The sequence below is a fragment of the Nanorana parkeri genome, unplaced genomic scaffold, assembly GCF_000935625.1.
Source record: "Nanorana parkeri isolate BGI_ZX_2015 unplaced genomic scaffold, ASM93562v1 scaffold1629, whole genome shotgun sequence".
Lineage (NCBI taxonomy): Eukaryota > Metazoa > Chordata > Amphibia > Anura > Dicroglossidae > Nanorana > Nanorana parkeri.
The window spans coordinates 133,627-153,361 of record NW_017307897.1 but is presented as its reverse complement, the minus strand read 5'-3'; the positions used below and the strand labels follow the sequence as shown (position 1 = coordinate 153,361).

Sequence of the window (19,735 nt, the reverse complement as noted above, 5' to 3'; positions counted from 1 at the left end):
GTTTGACGTCGAGAATGTTGTCACTTGTTTTTGCTGGGGGGGGGGGGGGGGGGTCAGAGCAGATTGGGTGCTGGTTAGGACACATTGGAGATCATTGTAATCACAGCTCCATGGAGACAAGCAACATTCTAACATTTCCCAGTGGGAACAATGGATACTTTAACAGCATTTACAAGCAAAATGGTAGAAAATTGCTAATAAATACCATTCACAAAATGCATTATCACATTAAATAGAATAAGTAATAATCCCATCCATAAAACACTTCAGACAGTGTAGAAAGAAAAATACATTCACAAATGTCATATACTGTATACACCTGTAAATGTAAAACCCCACAGGAATTCTGCCTCCAGCCTCATACAGCAAATCGTTAACATGTTTTGAAATGCCGTTACTCACCGTATTGCCTCCTATCACAATGACACTTCTAAACATGTTCCTAATTATACGCCTTAAGAATAATTGGGCTAATTAAAGGCTGTTAAGAGTGAGCACCAAGCTATATAAAAGCCTTGGGGACAAATTCAGACAGAAATTTGTCACAGATTACAAGGCCCTTATTTTAGTGTCAGGCATCCAGACAAGGAATGTTTTGCGTGCATTTAAAATGAGAAAGAATTGTTTGCCTCCTTAAAATTACGTTTAGATTGAAATGATATATGCAGGGTTGGATTTGCAATTATTACTTGGTATAAGTAAAGCCACAGACACGATAGAGCACTGATGATACATGAATTAACACTTATGATATATAAACAATGAGCAATATAACCTCATGTCCTAGAAGTCTTCATAGCTTAAGCCATATAAAAGTGAAATTATGCCTGACAGCAACCTAAGGCTACTGAACATGCTTACAGCACTGCAATGAAGTGGTACCTGCATAATTGAGCCATGTCCCCTTATCGCAAGTTGAACTGGTCCATCATTATGATGGGCAGTCTTAATTTTCAAAAGGAAAATGCAGGGAAGAGAAGGGGTGATGAATCTTGTAGAAGCCAAGGATCTCAGAGATCCTACATTGTGGAGGACCTACAGATATGTGCAGTCATCAACAACTTTACCGCAGGTGTAAAGACTTACTTAGTGGTTTCCTACCAAAAAGTTGAGCTTTCTTTCTACAATAGCCAAACAGCCCATGCATTATGTGACTGTCATACACGGTTGTGAGTGCTAACATATTAAATTGTAACTCAACAGTAGCACTTTTGCCAATTATGATTTTTATTTTTCTATTGTCTTTATGATATGCATAAATGCTCTAAGACGATGGATTCCCACTGGAGGGTTCTGGACTGCAATAAATGTGTCTAAGTCCAGATGAAAGTTCAAAATCACATGTTCATGATGGCATCACCGCAAGTTCCATTTCATGCTCGCTTGATGGCATTAGTGGCAGCTGGCGAATGTATTGGGACACCACTATACAACTTCCACTTACTTAACCTGATTATGTGATGATCAGAGCACCTTGAATTGGTCACCTATTTAGTTTCCTGTTCTAGTTCTAAACCACAAGATGGTTTGAGTTTGGTAATAATATTTTCCCCACACTACACACTTTTAAAGACAGCCTTAAAAATTAAATTTAAAGGTAGCTTAGTAGTATATAGTGCAAATGTTTTAGGCAGGTGTGAAAAAATGCTGTAAAGAATGCTTACAGAAATAAGTGTTAATAGCTTATTTTTATCAGTTAACAAAATGGGAAGTAAATGAACAAAAGAGGAATCCAAATCAAATCAATATTTGGTTTTACCACCCTTTGCCTTCAAAAATGATATAAAGGCTATGCATCTGCACTGCACATTTATAAGGGGCCTTGCATGATATGAGGCCACCATTTTCTGCAATCTTCAGTAGGAAGTTATTACTCTCTGATAATGTGACTTTCCTTTTATGCCTCTGTGTCCTTTACAAGGTATATGGCAAATATAATACTACTCTTAGCAGATTGCATGTGAGCGATAAAAAAAGTCTCTGGATGGTCTCTGAAAGGCTCTCCAGAGCCAGATGCTCCACAACCCAAACAGGAGCCTAGGGGCCTGGTGGATGTCCAGGTGGCCCAGCTACAACTATAAAGCTCCTGCTGTAAACCAGGAAGACCATGCAATTGGTCAAAGCTGTGCACCTGCCTGTCACGTCACAAGGGAGGATACACTTGTAGGCAGTTAAGTGTCTGATGGGGTGAGACATGTCATTACAGGCAATGCAAATGGGGCAGCTTCTTTGTGTCAACTGCAATACATATCAATGTCAATAGATGGGAGCTACTACCTTGCTTAGGGCACTATTCACCCTTAATCCATTTCTGAGGCTCTCCATAGTTGCCAGTTCCTGGAGTGATATCCTGCCAGCTCTACTTAAGGCAGAGATACAATGGAACAGATGTAGAGGGGAAAGAGGAAAGCTACAGGCAGACGCTGCCATCTACATAGAGGTACAAGTGACTTACAGACCAGGCAGTACTGTGAATGTAGTAGGGAACTTCTCTAATCTCAGACTTCAAGCTGCCTAATATAAATTAGAACCCCATAACAGAAACCCATGGACTACCATGCTACAACACCTATGACACATCCCCCAGTTGGAAAAAGCAAATAAAAAGTATCAAAATGTAAGCCAGAAAGAGTAAGGTAGGCATTAGGCAATCACATTATACAGCTATGGCCCTTAGTAGTCATATAAACACCATATTTGTTATTAATGTTTTGACACAAATACCATCGCCATTATTTCTCTTTATGTGACAATACTTACAATGTTCGCTTTGCATTCATGTCCCCTGCAGAGCTCTGTGTATGAGTTGTAACGTACATATATGACCCAACTGCTGATGAACACTGCCAGCCATGAGAAGAAGAGGTATTTAATCCGCATATAAGACAAGCGAGCCTGAAAACGCACAAGAGGCTCTGGTTACAATAGTCATGCCAAAGATATAACATACAGTATCAATACCAACATGTTCTACAGGCAAACTATTTCTACATTACCAGACACAGTTACTAACCCTTTAATTAAGAAATAAGTGCATGACTCTTTATTTTTATTTTTTATAAAAGTAACTGCCCTAAATTGCACAGGATAGTGTTTTTCTTCCTTCTCCTCTCTAGATGTAAAAGGGTCCGTTTATTCTTGTCCAGTTTCCTGCAGTGACACGCACTTAGTTTTCGTATAAATATGTATTAGATCCGAAATCCTGTTCATTGCATTTAGCAATATTATCACTAAGCACATTTAATTGAAATGAATGATGCACAAAACCAGGATACAAATACACAATTTGAATGCTTATTTATGCATGCCTACGTGTTTAAAGTTGTGTGTATGTATGCAGGAAACATACAGTAACACATCAAAAACACATTGCATGTAAAACGGGCATAAGGACTTGCTGCCCTGTATTTTGCTACATTTTCATATGAAAACAAATGATTTCCAATGGTACTTGTTAATACCAAGATACTGCTTTTAAAAAAGTCTGTAAGCTGCATTTAAACTAAGGTGCATTGTAATGCATGTCATCATTCAAGATATTTGTATAAAATCTTTAATGCTCATTGTGACGACATGGTGATCAGTTTCATGAATTAAAGGTGTATTGGTGTTGAGTTATGTTTGAGCGCGTTATACTGTGTAACCTGGTTATCAAAAAAGACTGTCAGCACCATCCCTCGTTATCTCTCATTGTTCTCTGAAGGAGCTCAGAACAATGACATTCTTGCCAGGCTCCTGCTATGGCTGTCTGGAGCTCGTTAGCAAGGGAAACCCTGTGGTGTTGAGCAGACCGATTGTCTAGGGAGGGCAGGGTGGATGTGATGGGATTATAATCTGATCTCATCACTTGCTGTATAAAAGGTTGCACAGTTGCTCAATAAATCAGAGTTTGTTTCACCCTACACTAGTGTCTCGACCAGTGACGGGGGAAACTGAGAGCTAAAGATTTTCAGGTTGCAATATCTCCAGAGCAAGGAAGAAGACAGCGGCGGACATACTCATCCTGAGTACGGGGGTCCGTCACACTCATAATGAATGCATTTCTGCGGCTAGCCTACAGCAATGTCTACAGGTGAAATTTTACTTCCCTTATCCCTCTTTTCGTGTTATTTTTTGCAATCTGTGTCTTGCTCAAAAGATTTCCCTTCATTTTCTGTCTCGGTGAGGAAATCTCCTCATACTTAGGGAATTCCCATCACTGACAGTAGTAATGAGGCTGGGCTCGAGGCAGAGTTTGCAAATGCCTCCTAAAAACTCTGACTGCCACCGCCCTCCTGACCCCATCAGTGTTGGCAGTTGCAGCAGGTGAAACTCGAATAATTAGAATATTGTGCAAAGTTCATTTATTTCACTAATGCAACTTAAAAGGTGAAACTAATATATGAGATAGACTCATTACATGCAAAGCAAGATAATTCAAGCCGTGATTTGTCATAATTGTGATGATTATGGCTTACAGCTCATGAAAAACCCAAGAACCCCAAATCCACAACCTCAAAAAAGTAGAATATTACATGCAATCAATAAAACAAGGATTGTACATAGAACAATATCGGACCTCTGAAAAGTACAAGCATGCATATGTACTCAGTACTTGGTTTGGGCCCCTTTTGCAGCACTTACTGCAATTACTTTTGCACGATATTCTAATTATTCGAGTTTCACCTGTATACGGTAGCTACGGGGTGGGGAATGCGCCTCTCAGCAACTGATTGGGTTGGGAGGAGGGGTGGTGGTCAAGAGTTTTTGAACAAACTGGTTTTGCACCAGGCTACAGTTGTCACCAGCATATTTGTTCCCATTGGAAGATTTCCCCTTCCTCCCCCTTTCATGCCAGCAAATGTGACTCTCTCAATAGCATAAGATTACAATGATCCTTATTAGTTTACGTTTAATATTATTATAAAGGATCCCAATAGTTTGCACAGTCCTTTACAGTATAAGGAAGACATTACAGTTACCATACAATTCAAGACAAGATAGTGAGGACCCTGCCTGCGAGAGCTTACAATCTAAAAAGGAGTGGCAAGTGATACAAAAAGGTAGTGACTGTATGGGGAATTGTTTGAGAAAGTAATAGTTCAGTGGTTAGGTTGAGGAGGGATAGACCTCCCTGAAGAGATGAGTTTTCAGGCATCACCTAAAGGCAAAAAGAGTAGGAGATAGCCGGACAGGCTTGAGTAGGGAGTTCCAGAGGATGAGAGAGATTATGGAGAAGTCCTGGTGTTGAGCATGGGAAGAGTTGACGAGGGAGCTAGAGAGCAGGAGGTCTTGGGTGAGGCGGAGAGGAGCGGAGAGTTAGGGTGATACTTTGGGACAAGTTTGGAGATATAGCTGGGGGCGGAGTTGTGGATGACTTTGTAAGTGGTTGTTAATATTTTGAATGTTATTCTTTGGGTGACTGGAAGCCAGTGCAGGGATTGGCAGAGGGGGGTTGCAGACACTGAGCGGTTGGTGAAGTGGGCGAGCAGCAGTATTTATACTGACAGCAGCATTTATGATAGACTGAAGGGGGGGGGGGTAGGCCAATGAGGAGGGAGTTGCAAAAGTCAAAATGAAAGATTATTTATTACTGGTATTTATATAGCGCCAACAATGTACAAAGCGCTTTACATAGAGCACATTGTAAGAAGTAAATGGATGAGTAGATTTGTGGTTTCATTGATTAGGAAGGGGTGAATTTTGAGGATGTTATGGAGATAAAGGCGGTAGGATTTGGAAAGTAATTGTATGTGGAAACTAAAAGATGGGGTCAGAGTCCAGAATCGATACCAACTAAATGGAAAAGTTGGGGGAAGGTGCATGGTGGGGTAGGAAATATCATGAGCTCAGTGTTTAAAAGATTGAGATGTGACATCCAGACTGATATGTCAGTAAATTGGTGATGCACAAGTCAACACCGAAGTGGTGAGCTGTAGAGTGGAAAAATATACTTGTGTCATCAGCATAGAGATGGTTTCCAATACCATGTGATGTTATCAACTGACCAAGGGAGGAGGTGTAGATAGAGGAAAGAAGGGGCCTTTATACACACTTTAACCACTTGTGGGAAGTCATCTCATTTTCAAAAACTGAAAACAATGTGCTTTTAATGAGGTAAGTGCCAGCAAATGGTTGAATCTCTCAATAGCATAAAATGACAATTACCCCATTTAGTCTTAGCATAATAGGGAAACTCACCTAAAACAAGCATAAGGAAAGGCACCTTGGGGGGAGTTTATCAAAACTGGATCAGATGGAATCTGTACCAGTTGCTCATGGTAACCAATCAGCATCTCTCTTCAGTTTGCTCAGGTAAGATTTGAAAATGAGACAGAGAAGCTGATTGGTTGCAGTGCAAATCTGCTCCAGTTTTGATAAATTCCCTCCCCCTTGTCTTTTAAATTATCTCTACCCTCTAGACTAAACTAACGTTCAATCTATTTTTATTCATTCTTTATAATAATTTCACATCATGCACTGCATAGCAGTTAGAAATTAGAAATCAGGTTTGTAAGGCAAAGACAAGACAAAGAAAACAGGAGGCTTAAGGGGCTTTCAAACCAAAAAACTGTAATTTCGGATTTTGGCAGATGCTGGAGAGTTGAAGTATTAAAGTAAGAGATGATCAGGGCCAACAACATAGTTCAAGCATGTGTCAGGATTGCCATAGTCAACAGATTAAGAATTACAGACACAAAAATGCAACCTCACGGCCCAAATTTTTGTTCTTTTGAACAGCACAGGAAAGGGTTAAAACCCTTGACAGTTTATTTTATGTCTGTTCTGTTGGGAATATTTCCTACCACTTCCTCTATATTGTTTATTTGTGTCAGGTTTTGTCATGCTATGATCCCTCTGTTGTGTGTAAAATATTGAATCTGTGTGTACGCTGCAGCTGGACTGACATGAGGAATAAGATCATCTCAGTTATGATGGAAGGTCTGGAGTGTGTCAGTGTACACAGAAGCAGACGCAGTGGAGAAATGTGGTATGTGGAGAAAAAATGTAGTGGAACTGTCTCCATAAAAGCCAGCTAGCAGGGGAGAGGAACAAGCAGGATATTGTAATGAGGAACACAGCCAACAAGGATTGAGGAAACTTGGGGTAAAGCAAAAGTTATGTTCTTGTAGTAATTTAGACATTTTACTAGACTTAAAGCGTATCTGAATCCAAATACAAAATGTAATCGATTGCAGCGTACCAGTTCTTAGATGTGGTGGCTGCATTCATTTTCATTTTTGGGCTTTCTTTTTTTACCTGATCCGGGCAGGAAATCTGTTTTTTTAACCTTCCTTAACACCCTGGTTCTCAACTGGTGGGTCGCGACCCTCTGTTCAGTGGGTCCCTGTGTGCCTTCCACTTTTCTAGGCGAGAGGCTCCTGAGCCTCCCCGTAGCGCAGCTCTGTCAGTTCTTGCGCCAAGCAGCCATTCAAAATATCCTGCCCGGTGCCGAGTGTCAGCTTGAGGTAGGGAGGGCACCATCCATACATGCATTGCTTACAGCTCCCTCGCATGTCCTGTAGAGGTGCCTGGACCGGTGTGATGTAACATACTAGCTCTCGGCACCTCTACAGGGTGTGCAAGGGAACTGTACAAGCAATGCACATATAAATGGAGCTCCATCACAGCACATAGGCCCACACCGGACCCCAGGCTAAAGATCCACTCCAGTTCTCATAAGGTAGGGAGACTGGGTGGATCTTAAAAATGTTGGAGTGTGTATGTGTGCGTGTGAGATTGTGTCTGTGGTTGTGTGTTTTTGAGGGCCCATTCACACTAGTACAGTGCATTAATCGCACAGTCCCATGCGATTAACACACTGTACTTCGCAATCGCATCTACCATTCATTTTGGTGTGAGAAGTGCATTGCATTACGATTCACTTGAATGGCACCCCAAATGCACCTCCCACCCACAGTAGCTATTGCCCGCATCGGAAGGCGCAGTACCCCAATGCCGTGCATTCCATTGCAGTGCAACTTTGGTCACTACTTAATGACCAAGGACAAATGTTGGTCCTGAGGTTACACAGGTTGAGAACCACTGCTTTAACAGACCAAGCTGTCCAGCAAAAGTGGCAGATAAATGGTTGTCTTAACCTTCTAACACTGACACGGATGATTACAATTGTCAGCTTTATTCAATAAAGTAAAACTTTTATCCCAAAAGGAAAACAAAAACTGTTACTGTTTAAAAATTGTTAGCTGAAGTTCAAATTTAATTTGTTAGTCAAGGCCATCTAAATCTGATCTGATAACATATCTAATACTACCCTCTCCACAGGGTAACAATATTCCTGCCCAAGGGTGGCTCCATTGCTCCTCCACTGAGTGGAGCCACCATTTCACACAGGCACCTGTCGGTTCCAATTAGCAGGGGATCCATGCACAGATACCCTTCTGATCAAAGCAGTATTGAACAGATGTCAGTTGGAACAGTATGGAACAAACTCACCAATGACCTAATAACAGCTAAAAACAACGGCCACTATTCCTTACTCTTGCTATTAGACCTCTCTGCTACTGTTGACCACCTGCTACTCCTCAAAAAAACTCCACTCGCTTGGCCTACAAGACTCTGCTCTCTCGTGGTTCTCCTCCTACTTATCTATGCGCTCCTTTAGTGTCACCTACAATTCTAACTCCTCCCCTCCTCTTCCTCTTTCTGTAGGGGTCCCCCAAGGCTCTGTCCTTGGACCCCTTCTCTTCTCTATCTACACCTCCTCCCTTGGTAAACTAATAACCTCACATGGCTTCCAATACCATCTCTATGCCGATGACACTCAAATTTATCTTTCAACTCCACAACTCTCCCCCTCTGTGTCCTCTCGTGTCACTAATCTACTGACATATCCGTCTGGATGTCACAACATTTCTTAAAGCTCAATCTTGCAAAAACTGAGCTCTTGATATTTCCTCCTACCTGTGCACCTTCCCCCTACATTTCAGTTGAGATTGATAACACAACTATCCACCCCTCCTCCAATACCAGGGTCCTAGGTGTCATCCTTGACTCGGACCTCACCTTTCTTCCCCACATCCAATCACTATCCAAATCCTGCCGCCTTCACCTTCGTAACATCTCCAAAATACGCCCCTTCCTCACCAAGGAAACCGCAAAATTACTCATCCACTCCCTTGTTATCTCTCGTCTTGACTATTGTAACTCCCTCCTCATTGGCCTTCCACTACACAGGATATCCCCCCCTTCAGTCTATCATGAATGCAGCTGCCAATCCCTGCACTGGCTTCCACTCGCCCAGAGGATAAAATTCAAAATATTAACAGTCACTTATAAAGCCATCCACAACTATGCCCCCGGATATATCTCAGACCTTGTCTCAAAATATCACCCTAAGTGACTTGGAAAACAAGAACTGTTCTTGACTGGTTCGCTGCAATATGTAACATTTTTGGTTTTGGGTTTAGAAACACTTAAAAAGGGCACACCTTCTCAATGTGGCTCTATGGAAGGTAGTATAGCCTGTTAACACTGGGGTCCCGAGATACAGTATGTGTGGTGCTTCAAGTTTGTTCTGCTAAATACAGCTAAATACACAGATAAAATACATAAGGGACCTGGTTTACCTGTCAATGGATTTGTATTTCTGTCCATCTAGTCAAGAGATTAACACAGCACAGCCCTGTGTGGCAGGAAACCAACCTGAATATTTTCCTGTGTCGTTAAGTAACACTTATAGGTCTTGTCCCTCCCTAAGCTTGTGACTGGATAGTGAAAGGAGAAGCAGCAGATGAATGGACTCATCTCTTGGTCACTTTGCTCTCTCTTAGCATACTCCTTGTTAGCACATGCGCAATGCAGCACAGCTGACTGGCTCCTTGTACTGCTTCTCCTTTTCCCTGTCTGTGATCTGCTCTATAGGGCTGCAAGAGGAGTTCAGCTTTATTGCGTCACCCTATCTTCCCACAGTAAGTGAAACTCTAAACTAGGGCTGGACAAATCCCAGGAGCCAGGTAGCCAATGCTCCTTAAAAATGACAGCTGGCACCTAACTTTTGAGGTTTTTTTTTATTTGTTGTCAATGGAGCTGGCTCCTAAAAAAAAAAAGAAGAAGATTCTGCTGGCTCCTGGACTGGACATACAGTGGTACCTCGGTTCACAAACGCTTCTGTTGACGAAGAATTCAAACAAACACAACTGCAGCCATCTTCCCTGCTCTGACACTGGTCGTGGCTTCCTCTAGTCGAGATCGCGGTCCGATCACAGTTTGATTCGGTTCCAGGCCGGAATCGTGTAACAAATTAAGTTCGTGAATGGAGGTACCACTGTACTGGCTCCTAAATTCTATATTAATTAGTCCGCCCCTACGCTAAACAAAACTTTCATTGCTTTAGGCAAAGTAAGGTAAGGTTAGAACATATACAAGTTTTTTTTTGTATTGCTATCTTTCCCTCTTTGAGATCTTCCTCAATTTCCGTTCTAAGAGAACACAGACAGCAATAAAACACTATTGACAGAACCATTTTTCACCTCAACCATTTATGTTTACTGCCGACAACAGTTCTTGTTTTCCAAGTCACTTCTGTTGTAACACGCTTGTCAAAACTGAGTGGTCATGTTTCCCCATAACCACAACTTTCTATCAAACTACAAACATAACAGCTGGCAGTGTGTCAGGAAGCACCCATTGCTCAGCTCATAACCAAAGAGGATTTCACCAGCATATTAGATCTTTGTTGGCGACCCGTTGTATCTTCTGCTTTTCACATGCTTGCCGTGGTCAGTCACGCACACTATCTTGGTTTTATAATTCAGTTTTTCATTTTCTGTTTCCGTTTGATACTTTTCTTGCACCTTTATGTGTTTTCTTTGTGCTGCGCTATTTATTGTGTTGTGGTTTGCTTTATCTGATTTCAATTCCGGTGTTTAATTTTCTCTGGAGATCAGGATGGTGCAGTGGGAAAGAGTTCTAATCTTCATGTTTGCAGTGTTTTTATTCCGCTAATTTTAATGACCACAAATACATTTTCTCAATTCACTTATTGCATGTGCATTAGATTTTGATCCCATGTTGTATTCCATAAGCAAACATGATCTGACAAAAATGAGAGCATGGTTTTTTACATATTACAATCACCTTTTGGATGGAATGAACGGTCCCATAAGGAAAAGTGAGCCAATCCAACATGGGGTAAAATCACTTTAAAAGTGTAACTGAACCCCTGGCAAAAGTTTCTCGCCATGTTTTAATATTAACGGAATAGCAAATCAGTTCTTATATAGTACTTTTCTTTCTTTCATGTCCACGTGGCTCTTCTTCTGAAGGCTTCCTCTTCATGCACCCGTGTCCTATGTTTGGATGCACATCCCCTAGACCAGGTGTAGTTTATAGTGCAGGTTGAACCTGTATGTGTCGGCACATCACCCCTGCAGTTTAAAACTAGAGCAAGAAGCCTAGGCTGACAATGCTGCTCCCCTAAAGGTGAACAGTGAGTAAAGCTGGCCATACACTGCTCTATTGTTTTTCATTTAACCCACGGTTAAATGAGAGCAGATTTATCCATCATTGCTGCAAGCATGTTAATATGTGAATCCCCACAGTCTCTTTTGTATTCAGCCCATTTGATAATTCGATCAGCTGATCGAGAGATGCTGGATGAAAGGGTGCTGACAGCAAATTTCTGCCGGTTACTCAAGAACTGGCTAAAATTTGCACAGTGTATGGTCACCTTAAGAGTTGCCACCCTAAGACAGGAAGTGCATTCCTGGCAGGACCTCCAGGGGGAAAATAAAGGGGAACAAATATGTAAAAATAATACAAAAATACAGCCACAACATCTGGCTGGCAAGCTAAAATAAATAACATTTTTAGTAGGGTTGCACAGATACCAAGTTCAGTACTCGGTACAAGTACGAGTACATGTACCGATACTTTTGAGCCCCAAGACTAGACTAGAGAAAAATTCAGAAGTTAGGAGGCAGCTGTCATTTGTAAGGAGCGCACGGAGCTCGTGGGATTTGTACATCTCTGTTTTAATGTACGATTTTGTTTTTAGAAATATAAATAAAGGGATGCACAGATACCAGTTTTGCGAGTACCAGTACTGGTACTTGCCGAGTACTTAAAAGTACGAGTACTGATACATTTTTGTTTATTGTCATGTGACAGTTTTTCTAAAACAATACAGACTAATGATTTCAGGACAGTGGAGGAGCGCCAGAGCCATGTCCCAGCTGCAACTGCTGCAACCCCGGTAGTTCTCATGAAAATGCCAAGTATCTGCACTGGTACTCGAAAAGTATCTGCGCATCCCTAATTTTTAGGATATGGATACACTTTAAAGGGTTTCTAAAGCCTCCGTTTTTTTTGCATATATCTACTGCTAGCAAGCAGTAGATATATGCAAAAAGTTTTTTTTTTGAAACGATTTAACAGCGGCTTAAAAACTTACCCCGTCTTTGCCGCGCACTCCCGCCAGAAAATCCGAAACTGCTTAAGCGGCAGCTAAGCATCTTGGGGCGGGCGCATGCGCAGTCGAATTTTCGGCCGGGAGACGAGGAAAAACGCAAGGTAAGTCTATGGACGTGTGCACCCGCATGCAGACACCGTGGGACAGGAAGTACCAGCAAGGACAGAGGAGTCAGCGCTGGATCGGAGAGCCGCCACGCCGCTGGAGGGACAGACGTAAACATCAGCAAAGAAGAAGATCGGATTAAGAGACATCGTTTAAGGTAAGTGCTAACATTAACATTGGGGGAAGGTAAGAAAACATTTCACTTTAATGTCACTTTAAGGTAAAATACTAATTCATGGAAAACATTATTTGAATGGTTAAATGGCCATTCCACAAATCGTGATTTCACATTCAGGTAATATTTATGTTAGTAAATTGCACATTACATTGTTCGTCAGAATAATACCAGAAGATAAAATAATGAATGTTTGTAAATGAAGCCATTATAGAGCCTGCTGGCTCTTCAATCACCATCTAAAAGGTATGCCCATTACGGAGTCCTGTGCAATTCTAAAACAATAACACACGCTACAACATAATAACTGTTCTCACAGCAAAACTGAAAGACCTGCTAGAATGATATGCATTATCTGTATCCAGAGTTATTTACTCTATGCTACTGCTGCCTGGTTAAATGATTATGCATCCAGCAAGTACTGACTCCCTGTGCTCCTGGCCCTTAGCAGCTGCTTGGTTGGCTATGGCTCCTATTGTGCCCTTGCTTCTCACATCTTATCCCTGTACTCATTTTCCAAGTCATTTATTCTTTGTAAACTAAAAGAATCTCTGGTGGTAAGATTCTTATTTCTGAATTTAGCATATGCAATTGTAATATGAAAGCTACTACAGTTTTAAATTTCAAGAAAACCTTTCTAATCTAAATTAGGTTTCATCCATGGAAAATCATACAATTACAACAAAGCAATAATTCAGACCTTTCTTTTTTTATTACAAATCTGAATGACAGCTTTGAGTTATCGTTTAGTTTCTGATACCATAGTTAATTTGGTAGTCAAATTATATTTTACTGCTGGTATGTCTAGAACATATCTTCAGTAAAGAAAGCCCCAAAAAGCACCGGATTTCATCATGATGGCCATATGCTAGAGCCACATTGTAAAAAGTTCAAACCGGTCTGCAAAAGCAAGTGCATTTTGGAGTATGCCAGGGATATGTGGGGCAATTAGAATTGTATCTCCTGTGTATGGCTATTTCACCCCTAAATGTTATAGTTAAATAGGTTTCAGCTAGAATTTTTTTTAAAAAACAGATACCCCAATGCAATAGGATCTATATATTCATTATTACAGCATTAAGGCCCCATTCACACTGAGCAGGTTGCAAATCGCGCGTTTGTCATTTTGTGCGATATCACGCGGTTTTCAGCGCGATATCGCACAAATGATTGCATTGGACCAAGTGCAACATCGCACTAAAAAAGGGTCCTGCGACAGCGACGAGCACAGCTCCATTGACTTGTGCGCAGATAATATGCGTCGCTACTGCAGGACCCTTTTTTAGCGCGGATGCCGCGCGACTGCACTCGGTCCAATGCAATCATTTGCGTTATATTGCGGAAAACCGCATGATATCGCACAAAATAACAAACGCGCAATTTGCAATCCGCTCAGTGTGAATGGGGCCTAAAGCAGAACTCGAGCCTCACCTGTCCTATCCCATCTGCCTCTAGTACTTGTGCTGCTCCTTCATTTTCTCCCCTCCCTACTGTGTGGGTCTACATTTTAATTTAAGGGCATTGCAGGAGGCCTGACTGCAGATATCCAGTTTACCGAAAGAGCCACTGATTGTCTTAGGTGGGGGTGTCAACCACTGCTGCTATATCTATGTTTTGCACACAACTTCTTTTTTTTTTTTTTAACAGTTGCACACAACTTCTACGACAGTTTCATCTGGATGACAATGGGTTACCTGACAGCCTGCCCCCTGTGCACACTGAATCTTAGGATCCAAGAACTGCAACTTACAGTATACCAAGTTGGATCATTACTCCCACTGTGTGAATGAAGTGTTGTTTCTCAGGGGAGTAGAATTAATTTGCTGTGTGCTGTATTATTCACTCATACTTGCGATGGTTGTAAGGTGTGTGGACAGCTTTATGCTGGGCAGTGTAATCTGCCTGTGCTGAAAACACTAAGCATTTGGTGTACCATCTTCTACTGTTAGCATTTAGGCAAAGCTGTGTGTACAAGTTTAGATAGGCATGAATCCTCCTGAATGTCAATCACTGTTGAGTGCACCCTTCTGCAGTGATGAGCTGGCTCCATCGAACTCCTCCCACTAGCCAAAGCACAGAAAGATGAAAAAACAAAAGCATAGATGGTCATGTAACCACTTTTGTCTCTCTAATTTTAAGGTACAAAAACCTCATATAAATGATAAAATAACTCAAAAGCCTGCACAGCATACGGGGAAAGCATGAAAATATAGATTGCTGCCTAAAGCGGACCTATACCCATATCTTTAGAACAACAACAAACACACCTTTAGAAATGTTCAGTAATGACAATCTACAAACAGACACTAGTTAACCAACAGCTTTGTATACCTTATTTTTCTTTTTGCTTGCCCAGTCTTTGCACAGCGGCCATTTTTTTTTAAACTAAGGGCAGGTTACTAGATCTCCCTTTACTTCCTGGAACTCCAGATGTTCGGCACATTGCGGAACAAATTGACAGGTGGGGGGGGGGCAAAATAAAAACCAAAAAATTAAATATTAGACAACAAATAACAAAGAAAAAAACAATACAGGATTAGATAAGAGGGCTCACTCCAGTGATTTACTACTTTGACATAGTCAAAGTAGTAAATCAAGCAAACATAGATAACATACTCAATGTAGTCAATAAAGTAAATCTAATTGCCCAAGGTGAACCAACTAGGAAAGGACCAAATGTAACAGGTTCAATTAAAAATAGTAGTAGGGAGCAACGTTTAACCAGTAAAAGTACAAAAATTAAATGTATGTTCACCAATGCTAGAAGTCTAGCAAATAAAATAGAAGACCTTGAAGTTATGTTAGTGTAACGAAATGTACAGCGCTAAATGTCCTTCAGGAAGTTCAATAACGAATAAGGATCAAAGTGATGTCACCTCCGTGTCAAACAATCTTGAAGGGGTGTGTGTATATCATAAATAAGTTATAAATTGTGTCAACCGTTATAAAAACATGTCATAAATTAGCTTATTATATAAATGAATAAAATTCTACAAAAACCATGTGTCATATATGTGAAAAATAAAAAATATATATTTATCCTTTTATAAACCAGTCCGTGTTGTTTTCTTCCAAAAACTATAAAAAATACGAACTTATACCAATTTTTTTAGAAATGTACTTAAAGTTTTTGATTTTCTTAGAGTTCTCGGATCTTCAACATAAGAATCCCCCAAAAATGATGAAAAAAATATAAAAATAGAAACAAAAAACAAAAGAAATCTTCAGTGTTGTGAAGTCTCCAACGAAAAACACCAAAAAGGAGGAAAAAACAGGCAAATCCCCTATAGGGGATACACTCACCAGATCCCTGATGATCGAAAGCCTATATTCTTATCCCGTGGAGGTCAAAAGTGTATATCCTCTTCCCTCGTTTGGTGGAAGCCTCAGGCTCCAGACCTGCTTGCTGCTCCGAGATGAAGGAATTTGAATCTTTTCTATTTGATCTCTCCTATTGGGTATCCATCCGGACAAAGAAAACGACAAGTACGCTCATAGCGTAGTAAGTCCAACTTTAATGGGTCCAATTCATAAAAACAAGCGCTACATCAATTCAAATAAAATTCAACGTAGAAAGCCGGCTTAATCACCCGTTCCGAGTGCACAGAAAGACTGAACAATGACGAAAAGGTAGGCCTGCCCCCGACGCGTTTCGTCACATGGACGTTCTCAAGGGATGACAGTTATGTTACTCAAGGGATGAAGTTATGTTACTCGAGGAGGACTACGATATAGTGGGAATAGCAAAAACGTTGTTAGATAGCAAACACGATTGGCCTACTAACATAGAAGGGTACAACCTGTTCAGGAGGGACAGGCTGGCAAGAAGGGGGGGAGGGGGGTATGTGTATATGCTAAAAATAACCTCATTATGCACATCCGTGACGATATCGCGTCAGCTGGTGGAGATGTGGAATCATTATGGCTAGAACTAGAAAACGAACCCTAACCGTAAACTTATTGTGGGTGTCTGTTATAAACCTCCAAATATAGGGGAAGAGGAGGAGGCCCACCTACAATGCCAAATAGAAATAGCGGGGAAACAGGGTAATGTTGTGGTAATGGGAGATTTCAATTACCCAAGCATCAACTGGGCTAATGGAACTTCCAAATCGGCAAGGGCAGCACGTTTTCTTAATATGTTGCAAGACAATTTCATGGACCAGATGGTTGAGGTCCCGACTAGGGAAATCCTAGGCATCCTAGATCTGATCATCAGCAATAATACAGAGTTAATCAAGGATATTGTAATCGGGGAGACACTGGGTAATAGTGATCACAAGATGATTGCTGTTAATATTGTGTGCAAGAAAGGGAAGGAGGAAGGGCGGGCGAGAAGCCTAAACTTCAGGAAGGCAAAATTTGATAAACTACGCAACATAGTGGGTGAAATCGAATGGGAAAAGTTATTTGATAAACTAAACTTTGACCAAAAGTGGGACTGTTTCAAGAACAAATTAAAAAATGCTATTACCAGGTGTATACCGCTGGGGAACAAAAGTAAAAGATCAAAAACAAAGCCAATATGGCTAAATAAAACGGTAAAACAATACATTAAAGAAAAAAAAGTAGCATTTAGTAAGTATAAAACGGAGGGGACAGTATTGGCATTCCAAAACTACAAAGAATGTAATAAAAGATGTAAACTGGCAGTTCGGGCAGCTAAAATTGAATGTGAGAAATATATTGCCGAAGTTAGTAAAAGGGACCCCAAAATGTGTTATCAGTACATAAACAGTAAAAAGGGGAGAAAGGAGCAGATAGGCTCAATAAAGGACATAAATGGGAAGTTACTCACAAATGACAGGGAGAGGCCTGGGGCGCTAAATACTTTCTTCTCGTCGGTATTCACAGAGGAAACAAGACGGGTTTAATGTACATGATAAAACACAAAATTTAACAAGAAATACACCTGAGTGGTTGACTGAAACTGTGATACAACAAAGGCTTAAGCTACTAAATGCAAATAAAGCATTAGGACCTGATAATCTACATCCCAAGGTACTCAAGGAACTGAACAAGGAGATAACGAGACCATTGTTCCTCATTTTTAAGGAATCCGTAATGGCTGGTAGAGTGCCAAGCGACTGGCGAAGGGCTAATGTGGTACCTATATTCAAAAAAGGGTCAAAATGCCAACTGGGGAACTATAGACCAGTTAGTCTGACATGCATAGTATGTAACCTATTAGAGGGAATTATTAAGGACTACTTAGTGGAATTCGTCCAAGATCATGGCATAACAACTGATAATCAGCATGGATTTAGGAAGGATCGTTTTTGCCAGACCAACCTGCTGACCTTTTTAGGAAGAGGTGAGTAGAGATCTAGATGGGGAGGACGGTGGACGTAGTATATCTGAACTTTTCCAAAGCATTTGATACGGTGCCACATAAACGCTTTTTATACAAGCTAAGGGCTATGGGCATAGATGAATTAGTGTGCACGTTCTTGGCTACAAGAACGTGCACAAAGAGTATCAGTAAATGGCACCTTTTCAGACTGGGCGGAGGTCATGAGTGGCGTGCCCCAGGGTTCTGTGCTGGGTCCCATTCTTTTATAACCTATGTATTAATGATATCGGGGAGGGAGTGAGTAGCCATGTCTCAGTGTTTGCTGATGATACGAAAATTGGGAGGGTAGTAGACACAGATTAGGACATTATAACATTACAGGAGGACCTGGATAAAATCGGGGAGTGGGCAACTGTATGGCAGATGAAGTTCAATGTCGATAAATGTAAGGTAATGCACCTTGGAGTTAAAAATAGGCAAATGGACTATACACTTATGGGTATGCAACTAGGGAAGTCGGAAACGGAGAAGGATTTGGGGGTCGTTATAGAACGCAGATTGAATAACAGCTCGCGGTGCCAGGATGCTGTAAACTGTTTTTGAAAGCTTGAGTTTTAAGAAGTGTTGCGACATCCAGGCTGATATGTCGGATAGTAGATTAGTGACACTAGAGGACACCAAGGGGGTGAGTTGTGGAGTGGAAAGATAGATTTGAGTGTCATCAGCATTGAGATGGTATTAGAAGCCATGTGAGGTTATTAACTGACCAAGGGAGGTGGTGTAGATATAGAAGAGAAGGGGTCCAAGGACAGAGCCTTGGGGGACCCCTACAGAAAGAGGAAGATGAGGGGAGGATTTAGAATTGTAGGTGACACTAAAGGAGCGCTTAGGTAGGAGGAGAACCACGAGAAAGCAGAGTCTTGTAGCCCAAGTGACTGGAGTTTTTGAGGAGTAGCAGGTGGTCAACAGTGTCAAAAGCAGCAGAAAGATCTAATAGCAAGAATAGGGAATAGTGGTCTTTGCTTTTAGCAGTGAGTAGGTCATTAGTGAGTTTTGGGAGGGCGGTTTCAGTGGAGTGTTGGGGGCGAAAGCCAGATTGTAAGGAGTCAAGAAGGTTGTGATGAACTCTATTTGTAAGTAAATGAAAAACAAGTTTAACTAATTAATGTAAGATGATTTTAAATCAGCATACAGAGCTGCATGGTGGTGTGATTTTTAGTGATAGGGAGTAGAGGTCTACTTTAAAGCAATAATGTATTATTACCTGAATTTTATTATTGTTAATGGAAATGGTAAAGCAAGTTAAAGAAATTGAAGTAAACCAGTGGCAAACCATGACCTGCATCTGATAGCAAAATGTGTGGTATGCTGTTCATGATAGTTCAATTATAAAAGGCAATGCAGTATTAATACAGCTGTCTATTATGTCAATTTGAACTGGACAAATTGCTAATCTACTTTGAAAATCTAGCAAAAAAAGGGGAGCTAAACTTTAAAGAACTCCAGGAAATGTAAAAATGAACCCTTGCAGTGGGGCTACCCCTGCACTGCAAGCATTACCTGCTCGTTTTTGTTTAGGGGGCTAAACTAAAGAAAATATACTCATCTAATCCTCGGTCCCACCTGGCTGCTAGACCGGTCCTTGCAGCCTCCCCCTTCCCCGGGCTCCTGAAGTCTGAGGTCCCATCATGACGTCATCATGTCTAATGAAGCTGCATTAGATCCAAAAATTCCAAGGAACATTCCACCG

General features: G+C 41.1%; 1 protein-coding gene across 1 annotated transcript in view; it reads right to left on the bottom strand.

Annotated features, from left to right (window-relative positions):
- The window catches only part of FAM69A (family with sequence similarity 69 member A), a 115,263-nt gene that overhangs the window by 11,273 nt on the left and 84,255 nt on the right, over positions 1-19,735 (bottom strand). The window contains exon 3 of the mRNA XM_018570914.1: positions 2,761-2,895. Coding sequence (XP_018426416.1) covers positions 2,761-2,895 — 135 coding nt within the window. The remainder of the gene's footprint in view (positions 1-2,760; positions 2,896-19,735) is intronic.